The following is a 15,551-nucleotide window of genomic DNA, read 5'->3' on the forward strand; positions in this document are numbered from 1 at the left end:
ATATTTATGGAATCTAAAAAAAAAAAAAAAAAAAAGGTCATGAAGAACCTAGGGGCAAGACGGGAATAAAGACGCAGAACTACTAGAGAATGGACTTGAGGATACAGGGAGGGGGAAGGGTAAGCTGTGACAAAGTGAGAGAGTGGCATGGACGTATATACACTACCCCCACGTAAAATAGATAGCTAGTGGGAAGCAGCCGCATAGCACAGGGAGATCAGCTCAGTGCTTTCTGACCACCTAGAGGGGTGAGATAGGGAGGGTGGGAAGGAGGTAGATGCAAGAGGGAAGAGAAATGGGGATATATGTATATGTATAACTGATTCACTTTGTTATAAAGCAGAAACTAACACACCATTGTAAAGCAATTATACTCCAATAAAGATGTTAAAAATAAACAAATAAAAGTTTATGGATAAGGCACAGAAATACCACCTAATGAGAGTTAACACATGATGAACACACTAGCTGTCTTTGGAGAGTTGGAAGAAACCTACTAAATGACACTACAGGTGCCTCTCCAAATGAATCAAGAACACAAATATAGTCATTGAAAATTAATTTTAAAAGGAATTTTTCTACTTCTTACTTGAAAGGTGTAATACAACTACAGTTTTGTGATATGATCAAAAAGAAGTGTCTTAAAGTGGGTGAATTTGCCAGATAATTAAAGCTAATTTCTTGACAACAAGTAAACAAATGACTTGAAATTGCCATTGAGTTTTAACAAATTTCTTATTGAATTTACCAGCCTTGCTGACTGTGTTGGCATTAGGAAATATTCTATCTATTTTGATCTTTGGCCTTTACTGAAAAAGCCTTTTCCTGCTGCATATACTCTCTCACTACATAATGCTCTCTAGTCAGTAATCTTATAAAAATAATAAGAAATAAATATAATGCATTTTTAAGAATGACACCTGTTTTAAGAGTTAACATTTTAAATATAGCAACATTTCTCTGAGTCCCAAATAAAAATCTCTTTCAACCTGAAACATGTAAATTTGTAACATGTTTTCCTGACAAATAAATATATTTAATCATATTATAAATTAATTTGTTCATCAAAACCTTACTAATGATGTTGAAAATCAAATTTTTGCTTAATTTTTTTTACTGTTTTTTAATTTTCATTTTTAAGTCACAACTAACAGGCTGAAAAATCAGATGACATTTTACAGCAGAAATTTAGATTCACTTGCTAGTCAAAACCATAAACACTATTATTATAAAGTTACAATGATAAAATTTGTTATAGAAAGAATCAAGTGGTCCAACTGTAAAACAGTGCAATTTTAGTTTGTAGTACATTTCTTACTCCCAGAAAAGAAAAAAAAAAAATGGCACATGGCTATTACCATGGTATCAAATGAAAACAAATTTAGGACCCATTATTATCAGGGTATCCTTATCATGTATGTCCCATTAAGCTATTACTGTTAGTTCTGTTTTCATTTTTACTGACTTAACTTTAAAACATTTAAATAAATAACATAAATTTTGTTCTGTAAAGAATTTATTAATTATAATAGAATTTAGAATTAGAAACTTGACAATTATGAGGAAATTGATAGCAGAAAAGGTCAGAAACAGGGCACTTGGCTTGGTTTTTGCAGAAATGATACATTGTGAGCTCATTCTCAAAATGTTCTGAGTAGTAGAAAAAGTTCTGATGAAAGAGCATACCAATAAATTTTGCACTTACTTCGCAGAGGCAAAGTGTCTGTAATACACTGTAACTCTGGCTCCTTGGCCCATTCCATCTTTGGCAGGGTCTGCGTCATCTCATAGTCACCATTCTCTGCCACCGACACTGGTTCATTGTTGACTGGTGTCTTTCTTAAGGTTTTCATGTGCTGTTGAACTTCCGCCAAAAGAACAGCTTGTATTGCTTCAGTTACCTGTAAAGTTTTTTTCTTTTTTTTAATGAATTATTTGTAGTGTTATCACAAATGCTTGGAGTCTTATATAAAACCCCAAGTCTAGAATTTTGATTTGAATGTCTCACATAAATTGGAATGCTCCATTCCACTAAAATTACCATCTGAAACAATTGAAATGCAGTTACTGAAAACTGGCACCCAAATCATCATACTGTTCTTTTAAAAAAACCTCAAGAGAATGTAAAAGGAAAGTTTAAAGGGAGTTCTCAATTCTTTCTTATAAAATATTTTCATTTATACCAGAAGATAAAGAAAATTTTAATATATCACATTGTTCTGAAAGACAGGTTTAGTTCCTCAATGTCTAGCTCTAAAACATGATTTAGCTAAAAACCCTTGATTTAAACTAGGTTTAATACAGAAAGTTAAAGACAAGACTTTAATAGTAAATCTCACTAAACTCTGTGTATGTGTATATGGTTTTACATGGCTTAAAATACTGCAAAGCCTGCCTTCCGATTATTGTACCTACCCAGTCGAAGACCTGTGGTTGAGGGAAGGGGAAGGGAGATATTTAGCACAGGGCATCTAATCCAATATGTTCATTTTTAAAATGAAGAACCTGGGATGTGACATCCCAAGTTCCACACAGACATGGTGGACAGGCCTTCTAACCCCTGATTCTATGTCCTTAGTAGTATATGTCCTCCCAAGGTTCTATACCCTTACATCTCAGTAAAAAGCCAGTGACAGTACCTTAGCCTCTTCCTGGTAAGAGATGAGGTAAGGTCCTGGAGTTATGTAGAGTTCGAGGAAAGCCAAGACCTGAACTTGTGAGAGAAAAGGAAGGGCACTGCTGATCTAGATGAATTTGGGACACCTTTCCAATATCCTCCCTTGGCTGATAGTTAAACCTTTAACATAGCCACGTCCCAATGCCTACTCTTTTCCCTTCAAAAGCCTGTCCTCTGTCAAGATGACTCATGTTCCATAATTGCCATCGTCCCCTCTGCCTTATTCCCAGTCTACCCATAGGATGCCTAGAGCTAGGGCTTTGGGACAACACCACTGAAACTGGTGATCGAGAGATGCTAATGCCCCAAACAGAGTAGGTATTCATTTAAATATTTATTTAGTCCCTTTTATGTGTCCTGGTAGCATGTGAGACCTTTAGGTTCCAGGGACACTTGAGAGTTTTTGCTGATGGCAGATACTAGGTGAACTACAGGAGTAGAAGGAACTGGGTTCTAAACTCTATTCTAGAGTTTTAAATATAGGGAGCTTCCTGAAAGTATCAGAGGAGCTGCCTGATCACTGATCATCCCCCTATTCTTGTCCAGTCGAATGCTTGGTTGGGTCATGAAAAAAGGCTAATGAATGAATATGATTTTACTATTGCATACCAAATCTATTAACATTGTAGTACTGCCTGTCACAATACAGGTACATAATGCTTACATCATGTGAGGAGATACTCAACACTGTGAAAGCTGTTGCATACCATGAACACAACATATAATTCTACACATTATGATACTCATGAGTCATGTTTATTAATATCTACCATATGCTGAGATACATTGTATATTAACTATTAGCTAAGATATCTATTAACATATACTATTCTATATCACAATAAGTGAATCATGCTTATCATGTAGATATTATGATGGGACAACCTGTATTAATTATTCATGGACAATTTTACAACACCTAATTTATGTCATTTTAATTTTGCCACACATTTATTTGATAGCACTGCTTCCAAGACATGAATGGTGTGGTATACAGAGCTCTCAATCTGACATGAGAAGGTCCAAGTTCCTGATCTGACTATGACAGTTACTACAAATGTAACTTTTGACAAGTCACGTACTTCTCTGGGACTTCATGTCCATACTTATAAAACAGTCTGTGATGCTGAGAGAGGCTAGGATGAGAGCTTTCAATCACAGAAAGCTGTGTGGAACTTGCTTCTGTTCATACCTCTAAAAATCAGGAAGATATTAGAGGATATCCTCAGAACTGTAGTACATCCAGACTACGGTCTATCCCTCAGAATGGGCAGTTTGGCCATATGCTCCCATGGCATTATGGATGCCCTCTCACAACTGTGATTTAGAAAGTCCTCTATCCACTAGATATAATATTCTATAACAACTTGGATCAATATTCTTTCTTAAAAAAATACAGGGATTTATGCAGCTTCAATTAACATTTCTAATTGTTAGATTTATATATCATGACCATATTTTTTTTACCTGTTAAATTTTGAAACTTTTTGACATATTTGTCACTACAAATGCATATTGCAGGAATAATCAATATGAGTATCATTAAAAAGCAAGTTGAAGCAGAAACAGCAGAATAAAACATATTAACCACAATGAGCAGGATACTCAGAGCCACAAAACTTAAAAGTGAATACAGAATGGCACATACCCAATTGGAAACAAACTCAAAATATACGCTTTGTGCTCAGTATGAAGTCAATACAAAGAGAAATGGTACAACTTATATAAGCATATAGTAATGTTACAGTATCTGGTATACAGTGAGCACTAAAACCATGCTAATGGAATTGAAATAGATATTGTATACTTTAAAAATATACACTATGGAAAGTAAAATTTAACGATAGTTTCTGACTGTCAATACTTAAGTGTCTCTAGCATATAAACAAAGTAGATAAATTTTGTAGATAGGTAGTAGGCATAGAATTTTTCCCAAAAAAATATAAAATCTGTAGACATTATTTTATATAACTTTGTGATGTTAATACTGAGCGAAAATTGAAAGCACTATGGCTATAAAGCTGTCTTCCAAATGCATATACGGTTTTCTTGAAAAGACAGATATGCAAAGCAGTACACGCTTATGAAGGAATGTGCAGATTTAAAATAAGGTTTAAAAATCCATTGATTGGGAAAAGAGAGCCACATCTGGGCCATATACTTTTTACTAGAAGTATTACTATGCCATAGCAAGCTAAAAATGTTAATGGTTTTCTACCAACACATTGAAACAGCAAAGTATTGTAAAGTAGTACAGAGTATTATAAAGACTCTTAAGGGCCCCCGTGGCCTGCTTGTGGTTTCAGTGTCCAGATTTTCTGGTATAAAAACATTTTCCCAACTCTCAGGCTCACACGAGCCTTTCATGTCTTGCATCATCTCCTGGAAAAGCAATACTTCTCTCAGGAGGCCTGGATGTCATGATTTCACCCACTGGTGTTAGATTATAAAATCCAAAGAACGTTAGTGCTGCTTCAGAAACATGCAAGTTTGCAACCCCAAAACCTGCTGTTGCTTCTCCAGCATTTATTTCTGTGTTGTGTATATTTCATGTGTGAGAAACAAAAAACAATCTCCAGACAAACTCATTCATCTGCAAAATTAACTCATCCTTACCCATTCCCTTAAAGGTACGCACCCTTCAATTTCTGAAGTAGGACTATGCTCTTTTTTACCAAACCATTCCGTTACCACCTAGTGTTCCTAAAATACATTAAAAAGCAGATTCAAGTTAACATGATTTGACTAACTGCTTAAATGAACAGCTTTATAAGGAATTTGAGAATTGGTTAATGAAGGATTTATATGGATACTTGCAAGAGCCTTTGTTTTTCCTGAGGGCCCCAGGAATTCTCATTCTCACTTTACACATGAGTAAAATAAATAATCAACAAGTTAAACCTATCTTCCAGAGTCATTCATCAGGTTAGTGGAAGAAATGAGAGGAGAATTTTGAAGCTTAAACTTCATACAGAGTGAGTAATAAATGCTCTAGTAATATTTGTCCTGCTGCCAGCATTTTACACAAGGTCATAGAATCATAGAACCTTAAGTTCCATTAGTCCAAACATATCCAAACCACATTAAAATTTATTTTAAGGTCAAACAAACAACTACAAAAGATCTTTAATTAGAGAAACTCAGGATAAATGTTTTATTGAATTCTTTTTTCCTTAAGAATTGTTTTCCCTGTTGAGAAATTCTTTGGCTACTGGGGAAAAAAAATCCCACCTTTAATAGAGACTCTTTTAGGGTGACTGTAAGTATGCTGGTAAAGTCAACATATACTAATATTTATTTGATTATCACAGATGCTTTTTGCATAGCTATTCAGTCATTCATTAAATATATATTGACTGGCTACTGTCACTGCTGAAAGGGGTGAGTGAGACAGGCAAAGTCCCTGCTCTCAGCAAGCTTCTGTTACAGTGAGAAGACAGAAGATAAGCAAGCAAAAAAAGCAAATGGTATAATCTTCACTAAAAGCAAACACAAAAAAGAAAATAAAACTGGATAATGTGATGGTAACTGGAGCATGGGGCAGCAAGGTATGGTGACAATATTAGATGGAGTGATCAGTGAAGACTTCTCTGAGGAGTTGGCTTTTGAGCAAAGACCCAAATGATGAATGGAAAAAATGAGAATTCCAGCCTGAGAGAATAGTAAGGTCCTGAGGTGGAAATGAGCTTTGTATATTCTGGAAATTACAAGCAGATCAACGTGGCTAGTGAGAATGGGGGAGAATGATGAAGAAAGAGGTTAGGCGAGGGGCAAATCATGTAGGCCATGGCTTTAATAACCATCCCAACTGTGTTTATTTGGTTTTATGGTGTCAGCCCCCATAATTTGTTCTGAGTTGACTTTCTTTGTTTTCCTGTAACCAAAAATAACCATTTTTAATTGGAGTTATTGCTATTCTTGTCTTGCAAATTTGACATTTATTAAGCCCATGAAGAATAAAGTTCCAATAAATATTCATCTAATCAATGCACAGATATTTATTGTACAATGTTCAAAGCTATCCACAAAAAAATCCTTGAAAGAAGAAGAAAGACTTAAATTGGACATTGAGGAAACCAGCTCTCTATATCTGCTCACAGATGAAAAGGATAGAAAAATGATTTCTAATTATACCTACCAAATTCTCAAGCCTAGGGACTTTTATATCCAATTTTGAAATCAAATAATAGACATTTCTGCCACCAACTGAAACCTCAGTGGGCAATAAGTTACCTGTAACAATATAAACATCCCTTCCTCAGCCCCCTCTATTCATGCCCCTTAACTTGGTGCATCCTTGCATGTTATTTTCCACTTTTCCCTCATTATTAGTCTCTGCGTTAGTCCTATTAAATGAAATACCCTGGAAGAAAATATGTGAGGACAAGAGTACCTACTCATGTATACTCTCAGGTAAAGGGGAGTATGAATGAACCACAGCAGCAAGGAACTCTTCCAATAACTTCAAGAACATGAACCGTATCATACCTGGACAGACTGGTCTTTCCAACAGGAAATTAGCTTCAAAAGTGAAACGTCAGCTTCAGGTAGATGGGATTCACTCTTACCTAGAAATATATAGAACACATTTATATCTTCAGAGTATTAAACATGGATGCAGCCCAATGATCTTCAACCCTGCTGCACATCAGAATCACCTAGGGAGCCTTTTTTTTTTTTCCCCACAAACACCGACGCCCAGGTTCAATCTTCCAGTGATTCTGGTTTAATAGGTCCCTGGGTGAGGGTGGGGCAGGCATTAATACTTTTTAAAAGTATCTCAGATGATTTTCATATATAGCCAGAGTCAAGAAACATTAATTAACTTATATATATATATATATATTTCTAACAATTATACTAATGCACATTCACATCAAATCAAATTCATCTTTATACCTTAAACCCATTTCTGTACCTTTTTGCCAACAAAATGCAATGACCAACATTCCCCCCAAAACAGATCACTGAATTTTACAACTCCTTCCTCATACAAATAATTCCTGAAATTCTACCTTGCCATGAATCAGTATCTATCACACAGAAAATCCTATAAAAGACTTCCTTTGATTCATCCTTACCGAGCTATACTACTCTGATCAATAGGTATAGCACTTATGTTTTAATTTGACTCATTTTGTTATGTATTGTTTCTTTTTAAGTTTTCCCTTTTAAATGTCCTTTCTATCTATTTGCCCTAATGTTCAGTGTGAAATTTTAAGAGTGAGCTATGGCTTTGTTTATTTAAATTGATCCATAGAGTGTCCGACAGTTCCCTACACAAAAAAGCACTTAATAAGTGCCCTTTCATTAATTGAAAATGAACATATTATCATCCAAATGAAAAAATCAATGAATTAAGGCTTTCTGATGGCTAAAGTATATTATCTAGGTGCCAGATCCAGGATCTAGATAAGGAAGAGTGATGCAGGCTTGCTCTGGAGGGAAAATTGCTATAATTGTCTATTTAAATTAATGTATTAATGTATGTTTGAAGTCCTGGATCAACTATTTAAATTAGTATTAGTCCAAGATGCTTTTCATTGAATTACCATTTTATATATTTATAGGTATTTGTGTATGTGTATATATCTCACATTGGTGGTGAAGGGAAATGTAATAGAAGGTATTGATGTAATGTAAACTGAGAATATGAAAGAAATATATAAGAAACTTCTGCTTATTAATATCATCATTTTCTCCTGATGGAACCTATGATGTGAATTTGAAATGCCCAAGAACAGTATGTAAAAGATGTGATATGATACAACACTGAGTTTGAAGTCGTATTTTCCATTTCTTCATGAGCACAGCAGGTAACAGAGCATTTTCTTTTGATCGCTTTCCTTTCTCCCTCTCTCGCTTTGTTGACCTTGTGATTCCACCATCAAAGCTAAGTATCGGTGTCAACTGTAACTACTTACTGGCATCATGGGGTACTTCACAGCATACTTTAATATGATGTTAAAATTTTAATATGAGATGGAAATGAGAGCCAGCTTTTCTTGGCAATAACAGTGAGTTAAAGAATTAATTATAACTTCAGGGGGAAAGATAAAAAGAAAACATCCCAGGCTTCCTCAGGCTTGGACTTTATAGAATTAATAGCATGAAGTGAATCCTTCCTTTCCCTTCACCTCCCATCTGGCGACTATAAAACATAAAACTATGTTTCCTTAGTACCTAACTGAATTTTAAATGCTATAAATGCCACCTCTCAACATCAGGGAGATTGTTCAGTAATAACACTAGTTGCTCAGGCTGCTTTGGTTGGGACAGTCATAGGAAAAGTTGGGGCCTCCTTGGCTCTGGTTAGCAAATCTCTAAGTCTCTGCAGAAACTACTTATACTGCACCTTAAATTCTAGTCTCTTTCCCAGTGTTATAAAAAAATGAAAATTAGAGCAAATAACCCTAAAAAGGCTACTATCTAAGGAGAAGGCTGGCAATCCAGACTGGATCATAAAGAGGAATCATGACTTGTAATCATAAATATGAGAAGTGGCCTGACATAGTGGAAAGAACAGGGGTATGGAATTAGATGGAGTTGGACTGGTATCCTAGCCCTTCAGCTAGTCAGCTGGTTGACTATGAGTGAGTCATCTAACTTCTCTGAGTCCCAGTTTTCCCAAGGGTAAAACAGAGATATATCCCCCTACTGTGCACTGCTGTTTATATATTATTTGAGGTAATATATGTAAAATCATTGACATAATTCTTTGGACATACTAGGGGCTTAATAATTGGAAGCTATTAATAAACTCTCACTTTAAAATATCCCAAATGAATATTCTTTTCAATAGCTCTGAGAGGGCCACTGTGCAGTGTTGTTCAGGTCATCCCAATGTATTGATCATATACTGCGCAACTTTGGAAGCAAAATGCACATCAATTCTGGAATCTTATTCCCATTTTACAAATGCAGTAAATTCGGCTTTTAAAGGAGTAAAAGATACACCCAAAGCTAAGTAGTAAGTGGCAGAACTTGATCTTGAACCTTAGTGGTTTATGTCCAAAACCATTGTTCTATTTTCTATTCATCCATTCATCCAAAAGTACTTGCTTAACTCCTTTCAGGCATTGTTCTAGGAACTGGGGACACAGCAGTGAATAAAACTGTCATAAAAAACAATAACGTTCCTGGAGCTTACATTTGAGTAGCAGGAAGTAGGTGGCAAATGAAAAAATGCTATACAGCATGTCAGGTAGTGAAAAGGATTATGATAAAACAGGGAAAGGGGTAGGGTGTGCGGGGGAGAAGGGAGGGCACCTTCATTGATAAGATGGTATTTGAGGAGGAATTGAAGGATGGAGGATGGAGGTGCGGGGAAGCAGGTTGACTTATGTGGAATCTGGAGAAAGGGCATTCTAGACAGAGGGAACAATCAGTGCAAAGACACTAAACCCTGCCTGTCATGTTTGGGTAAGAGTTAAAAAGCCCAGCAAAGCTGGAAGGGGTGAAGCAGGGAATGAGTACAAAGAGATGAGGTCAGATGGGGGTGTGTGTCTGATGACATAAGTAGAGCAGCCAGGTTATACAGGGCCTTGTGAGCTATCCTAAGGACTGTAGCTTTTATTCAGAGTGAAACATAAGCCACTGAAAGGTTTTAAGCAGTAGCATGAGGTTCTGACTTAGTTTCAAATAGATGACTCTGGATGTTTGGTTGGGAATAGAGTGTAGGAACCAAGAATAGGAGCAGAGGGTAGTTTAGGAGGCTTCTGTATCCAGGCAGGAGGGGATGAAGGCTCACACCAGGGGGCTGGCCATGTAGGTGGAGAGAAGCAGTCAGAATCTGGGATATATTCTGGAGGTAGAACCAACATGATTCCTAAAACATTGGATGTGGGGTACAAGAAAAAAGGGGAAAGTCAATATGACATTAAAGTTCTTGGCCTAAATAACTGGAAAGATTGGATTGCCATTTAATGAGATGTCAAAAATTTGTAGAAGCAGGTTTTAGAGATGAATTAGCCATTTGGCATCAAAAGAAAATCTAAACACCAAGACTGTTACTCAGAAGAATTCAAGGACCATTATATAATCTTCTGAAATAACTGTAAAACCCTCTAATATAATAATTACTTATTTGGTAATAAAGATATTGATACAGTAAATTCCCCATAAATCACATATGACCTTAATTTAATATTCAAATGTTTCCTTTGCTGAAGAGTTTCAGACTTTTCGGTATTTCGAAGATCATTTGATGCAATGTATCATATTACATGCCTTATAAGATATTTACTTTAATAACAAAATTTCATGTATATTTCAAATATAGACAGAATACAAAACTATAACCATGTAAAATACAGACTGAATCAAACAATAAACATGCACACTTCTTATTCTAAACTGTAGGGTGCTATCCAGTTATAGCACTTTTATTTCATAGAAGAAAAAAAATTATTAGACTATATCTGTAACTCCTTTACCATTTCGTAAATAACCGTAGAAGCTTGAAATATTTAAAATATCACTCCCAGGACTTTTCATCTTGTTATGCACAGACTCCATTGTGAAAGAACTGTTGAAATAAGATTCAAAGGATATTATTAAAGATGTATAAAAAACATTTTAAGAAATAAATTGACGATAGGACTGCATGAGCACCTTAACAAATTTGGGAATTGAACACATTATTTTTAGCAATATCTTTGACATTATTCTCTTCGGTGAATCTTTTTTCCCCACTTTAACTTACCTAAAACCCTAACACCAAATGAATTGTGAATCTTAGTTTACCAGAATTATCTTGTGATCCACTTTTACTGGAGGGGCCTTGCAACTTTAGGTCATGTGATTTGTGGCTAATGTAATAAATTTTTGAATCCTAATATGTTCATAGCTGCCAAAGAATTATCCCCAGGTACCATCAGGACTTGATGAAGACAGGCTTCACCCTAGTCCAGTGATTCAATGAGAGGAAATTCAGATACTATCCAGGGATATTCTCATAGGCAGATAGCTCTTTCCTTAAAATTCAGTTTCGTCACACACTCAGTTGTTAAGCATACAAAGATTTCTCCACCTTTACAACCACAGTGAAATGTTAGCAAAATGGCCAAATTTATTGGAAGGATTTGGAGTGACAAATCCAATACACATTATTTTAATTTCCTTATATATAACATGAAGTCTCCAATAGCAGATCAAATCTGAAATGGCTTATTTAGGGAAGCAGTCTCTAATCCTGACACCTCCATTCAATAATTTGTTTTAATGAAGAATTTTATAAAGATTAACTAATGTGTGGCAATGATTTTAAGGCCATTTAATGGAAACATGCTGAAAGCCCTTAATCTCCCCTAAAGGGCACCAGATATATCCTTCACATCCTGTATTCAGTATCTGGAACAAACTCAGAATGAAAACCTCTGGCAACAATAACTGAGTCCCTCATCTGCTCTGTGGGATCATGATTAGGCTAACAAATATAAGTTGTTTTTAAGAATTTGAAAACATCTTGATGATCACCTATTCTATTCATCTCATTTTGTAAATGAGGAAAGCAAGGCCCAGAGGGGCTAAGTGACTAGTCTAAAGCCACATGACTAGTTTAACAACAAAACCAGGGTTCATTCTCAGGTTTTCAGGCTTGGCTGACTACAATTTTTTTTTCATACTTTAGGTGTTATTTAATTTTCTTAGTAATAGAAAGAAAAGTGCCTAACTGAAATTAAAATACATATATATTATATATATAAATTATAAATATGAAATTATATATTATATAAGTATATATATATAGTAATGAACAGAAGAAAAGAAAATAGAGGAAAATTAAGTATATGAATCATGGAAATTCACCAGTCTCTGTTTTCTCATTATTAGGGCCACCAAACAGAAAATGGAAAACCCTATAGCATAGAAGCATTGTAATGATAGGGAGCTTAACACTGAATCTACATAATCCATATGGATTTGCTACCAGACTGTAGGTTCACTGAAGGCAGGAACTCTATTATCTAGTACCTGACACAGATATTTGTTGAACTGAGCTCTTACCAAAGAATAGAAATGTCAAGGACTATTTACAACCATGTACTGAGCAGTTCAAACAGCACATCTTCTATAAAGGCTTTCTGATGGTTTCATCTCACACTAATTATTCTCTTTACTCTGACCACCTATAATACTTACCTATACTACAACTGTTTCTCCTTGTTCCTTCAGTGTTTTCTACTTATTTCATGTGCATTATCTTCATCATTTCAATTAGTTCCTACCCAAATGAGAAATTTATTTATATTTCCTCTATGAGCTAGTGCTAAGGACATATTCAGTAAGCACTTGATGAATTGAATCCAATCTTCTAACATCAGACTATGAAAAAGTATATTGAATTTTAGCAGTGGGAGAAGGTAAACACAGAGTCAAGGTTAGCAATCAGGCTCTGGAGTTAGACTGATGCCCAGCCTTGAATCAGCTTGTAAGGCTCTGAATTAATATTGGGGTTGATACTTTCTCTCCATAAGCCTCAATATCCTCATCTATACAATAAGCAAAATAATCGTACCTATACCCCAGCTTTGCTGTGCACATGAAGTGAAATCATGTATGTAAAGGGCTTACATGGTGACTAGTAGATATTAAACACTCAAAAAACAATGCTATTATTACTAAACTACTTTCTATAAATGAATTAATGATAACCTCTTCTATTTTAATATGCCAAAGTATGAGTTAAACAGTGGGATTTGAGGTACAAAATTTTCAAATTTTTCCTTTCCTGATGATATATGAAGTATATCATCATAGGCATTTATTTAAATATTTTTTGTTCATACTTAATTCACAACAAGTATAATGGATTTCAAGGTGTATGTGAATCTATCTACCTATCTATCTATCTATTGAATCATTCAGCATCCAGTACTGTGAATTTCCTGGCACATATTATGAGAGCAATGGATATTTGTTGGACAAATAAATTTCAAAATATATAGATTTATTGCCCAAAGTAGTCTCCAATCTCAAAGAATTAAAAGGAAGATTTTCTTAAAATTGTTTTGAGCTAAAGATGTTGCATATTTACTCTTCATCTAAAGGAAGGAAGGAAGGAAGGAAGGAAGGAAGGAAAGAAGGAAGGAAGGCAGGAAGGAAGGAAGGAAAGGAGGGAGGGAGAGGGGAGGAGGGAGGCTAGAGAGCTAAATATAACAAATAATGATAATTTTTTTTAATGTCGTAAATAAGAATAGTCAAAATCTCTAAGCATGTCTTACCTGTCAAATCCACATGCCAGTTCTAAAGGCATGTTAACTAACTTATTAACTAAAAATAGTTTGCTCAATAAGTAAACTATAGTGTTTGGCTCTTGCAAAGAATCAGAATTACTTTCCGGTCTTCTTGGCATCCCAGCCTGATTTGGAAGAGTGGAAGTGTATTTATTTGACAAGTCCAAAACTTTTCTGGAAAATAAATTTACTTTTGAATAGTCTTTTTTCATTTCAGCATTGCATAAATCCCAACCTGGCAGCATCAATGAGAAGTGATCTTCATTTGAAGCAAGTCCTAAAGAAACGGGACCCTGAAGCTTTAAAATATTGAGATGCTCAATGCAAAGATTGTCTAATTCTTTATCCACTCCCCATGGCAAAAGGCAAGATAGGAGCAATTTAGCTGTGTCTATTGGGAGGTTGGCATTGACTTTTCTAGATTGCTTAGGGTGCATCTTTTTGGAGCTCTTTATTTTCTTCTGCCTTTTAATGCCATCATTTTCTTCTGATAACGTCATGGTATTTTCTCCTTGGGCTGGGCTTTCACTAACAGGCTTGGCTTGTGCCTCCACTGAGAGAGGACCACAGGCAGTTTTATTTCTTTTCAGTGTCAGTGTTTTCTTCTCTACTGTGCTTTTGGCTCTTCTCAGGATCTCACTGCCATAGAATGAATTGGAAGTGTCAACATCACAGATTGGAGTTGGCAGCAAAAGTTCAACAAGGTTTTCCAGATCAAATAGAAGGATATGAAAACCAATGTTACTCCATTTTGTCTTCACAGGCAAGACATTAAAAGGTCCTGAGAAAGACTTGGCATCAGCGACCTAAGAGAGATTTTAAAAATTTATGTGTCAAAGTTCTTATTTTTAAGTGATTTTATTAAGGGTTCCATGAAATTAAAATGGCATAAAAAGAAATTAAGTAGCAGTACAACCCAAGGCATTTTAAATTTTTGCCTTAGCTATAAAAATTCCCCTCTAAATTCAACATTCTACATTCTAATTTTTTTGATAAACTTTTCCTTTCTAAAACTTTCATTTTTTCCTCTAAAAAATATGAATTAGGCCTATAGAGTAAGATGGCATCAGATTAACTTCCTTCCAGATATACTTTCATATCTTCTTATCAATATAGCCATGAAAACATACAATAGGGGAAAAGTGGGTATGAATATTGAGAAGAACAGTTAGAACACCTGCAATAATTTAAGAAGTCTTTTAACAAAAATGGTCTCTCCAAATTTGTATAAAATTTTTAATAATTGGAAGTAACCTAAATGTGAACCAGTATCAAATTGCTTTTTTTATTTTAAAGGCTTGCCTTGTGGACTTGCATTTGTTCTTTCTCTGTCTAAGATGATTTTGCCCTAGATACTGGCATGGTGGGCTCCCACAATTCAGCTATGTTCCTGCTCATTTAGGGTGCCTTACTTGAGTACCATATACTCTCATGCCAACCTATTACTCTCTATCTTCTTCCTTGCTTTTTTTCTTCATAGTACTAATTATTACCTTATATTATATGAAATATTTATTTGTTTACTGTATATTTTCCTCAATATCATTCAAACTCCACCCCTGGTGTTTTGTGCATCCCTTTTTTCCCAATGCCTATAAAATAATGCTACTATACAGTATTATTATTACTATACAGTA

The 15,551-nt window shown here is 35.1% G+C and overlaps 1 protein-coding gene across 1 annotated transcript in view; it reads right to left on the reverse strand.

Annotated features, from left to right (window-relative positions):
- WDR72 (WD repeat domain 72) overlaps nt 1-15,551 on the reverse strand; it is a 220,168-nt gene that overhangs the window by 71,628 nt on the left and 132,989 nt on the right. Inside the window, exons 15-18 of the mRNA XM_055087953.1 lie at nt 13,903-14,720; nt 11,113-11,204; nt 7,166-7,245; nt 1,706-1,901 (exon numbers count right to left, since the gene is read on the reverse strand). Of these exons, the coding sequence (XP_054943928.1) occupies nt 1,706-1,901; nt 7,166-7,245; nt 11,113-11,204; nt 13,903-14,720 (1,186 nt within the window). The remainder of the gene's footprint in view (nt 1-1,705; nt 1,902-7,165; nt 7,246-11,112; nt 11,205-13,902; nt 14,721-15,551) is intronic.

The sequence above is a fragment of the Physeter macrocephalus genome, chromosome 11 (assembly GCF_002837175.3).
Source record: "Physeter macrocephalus isolate SW-GA chromosome 11, ASM283717v5, whole genome shotgun sequence".
Taxonomy (NCBI): domain Eukaryota; kingdom Metazoa; phylum Chordata; class Mammalia; order Artiodactyla; family Physeteridae; genus Physeter; species Physeter macrocephalus.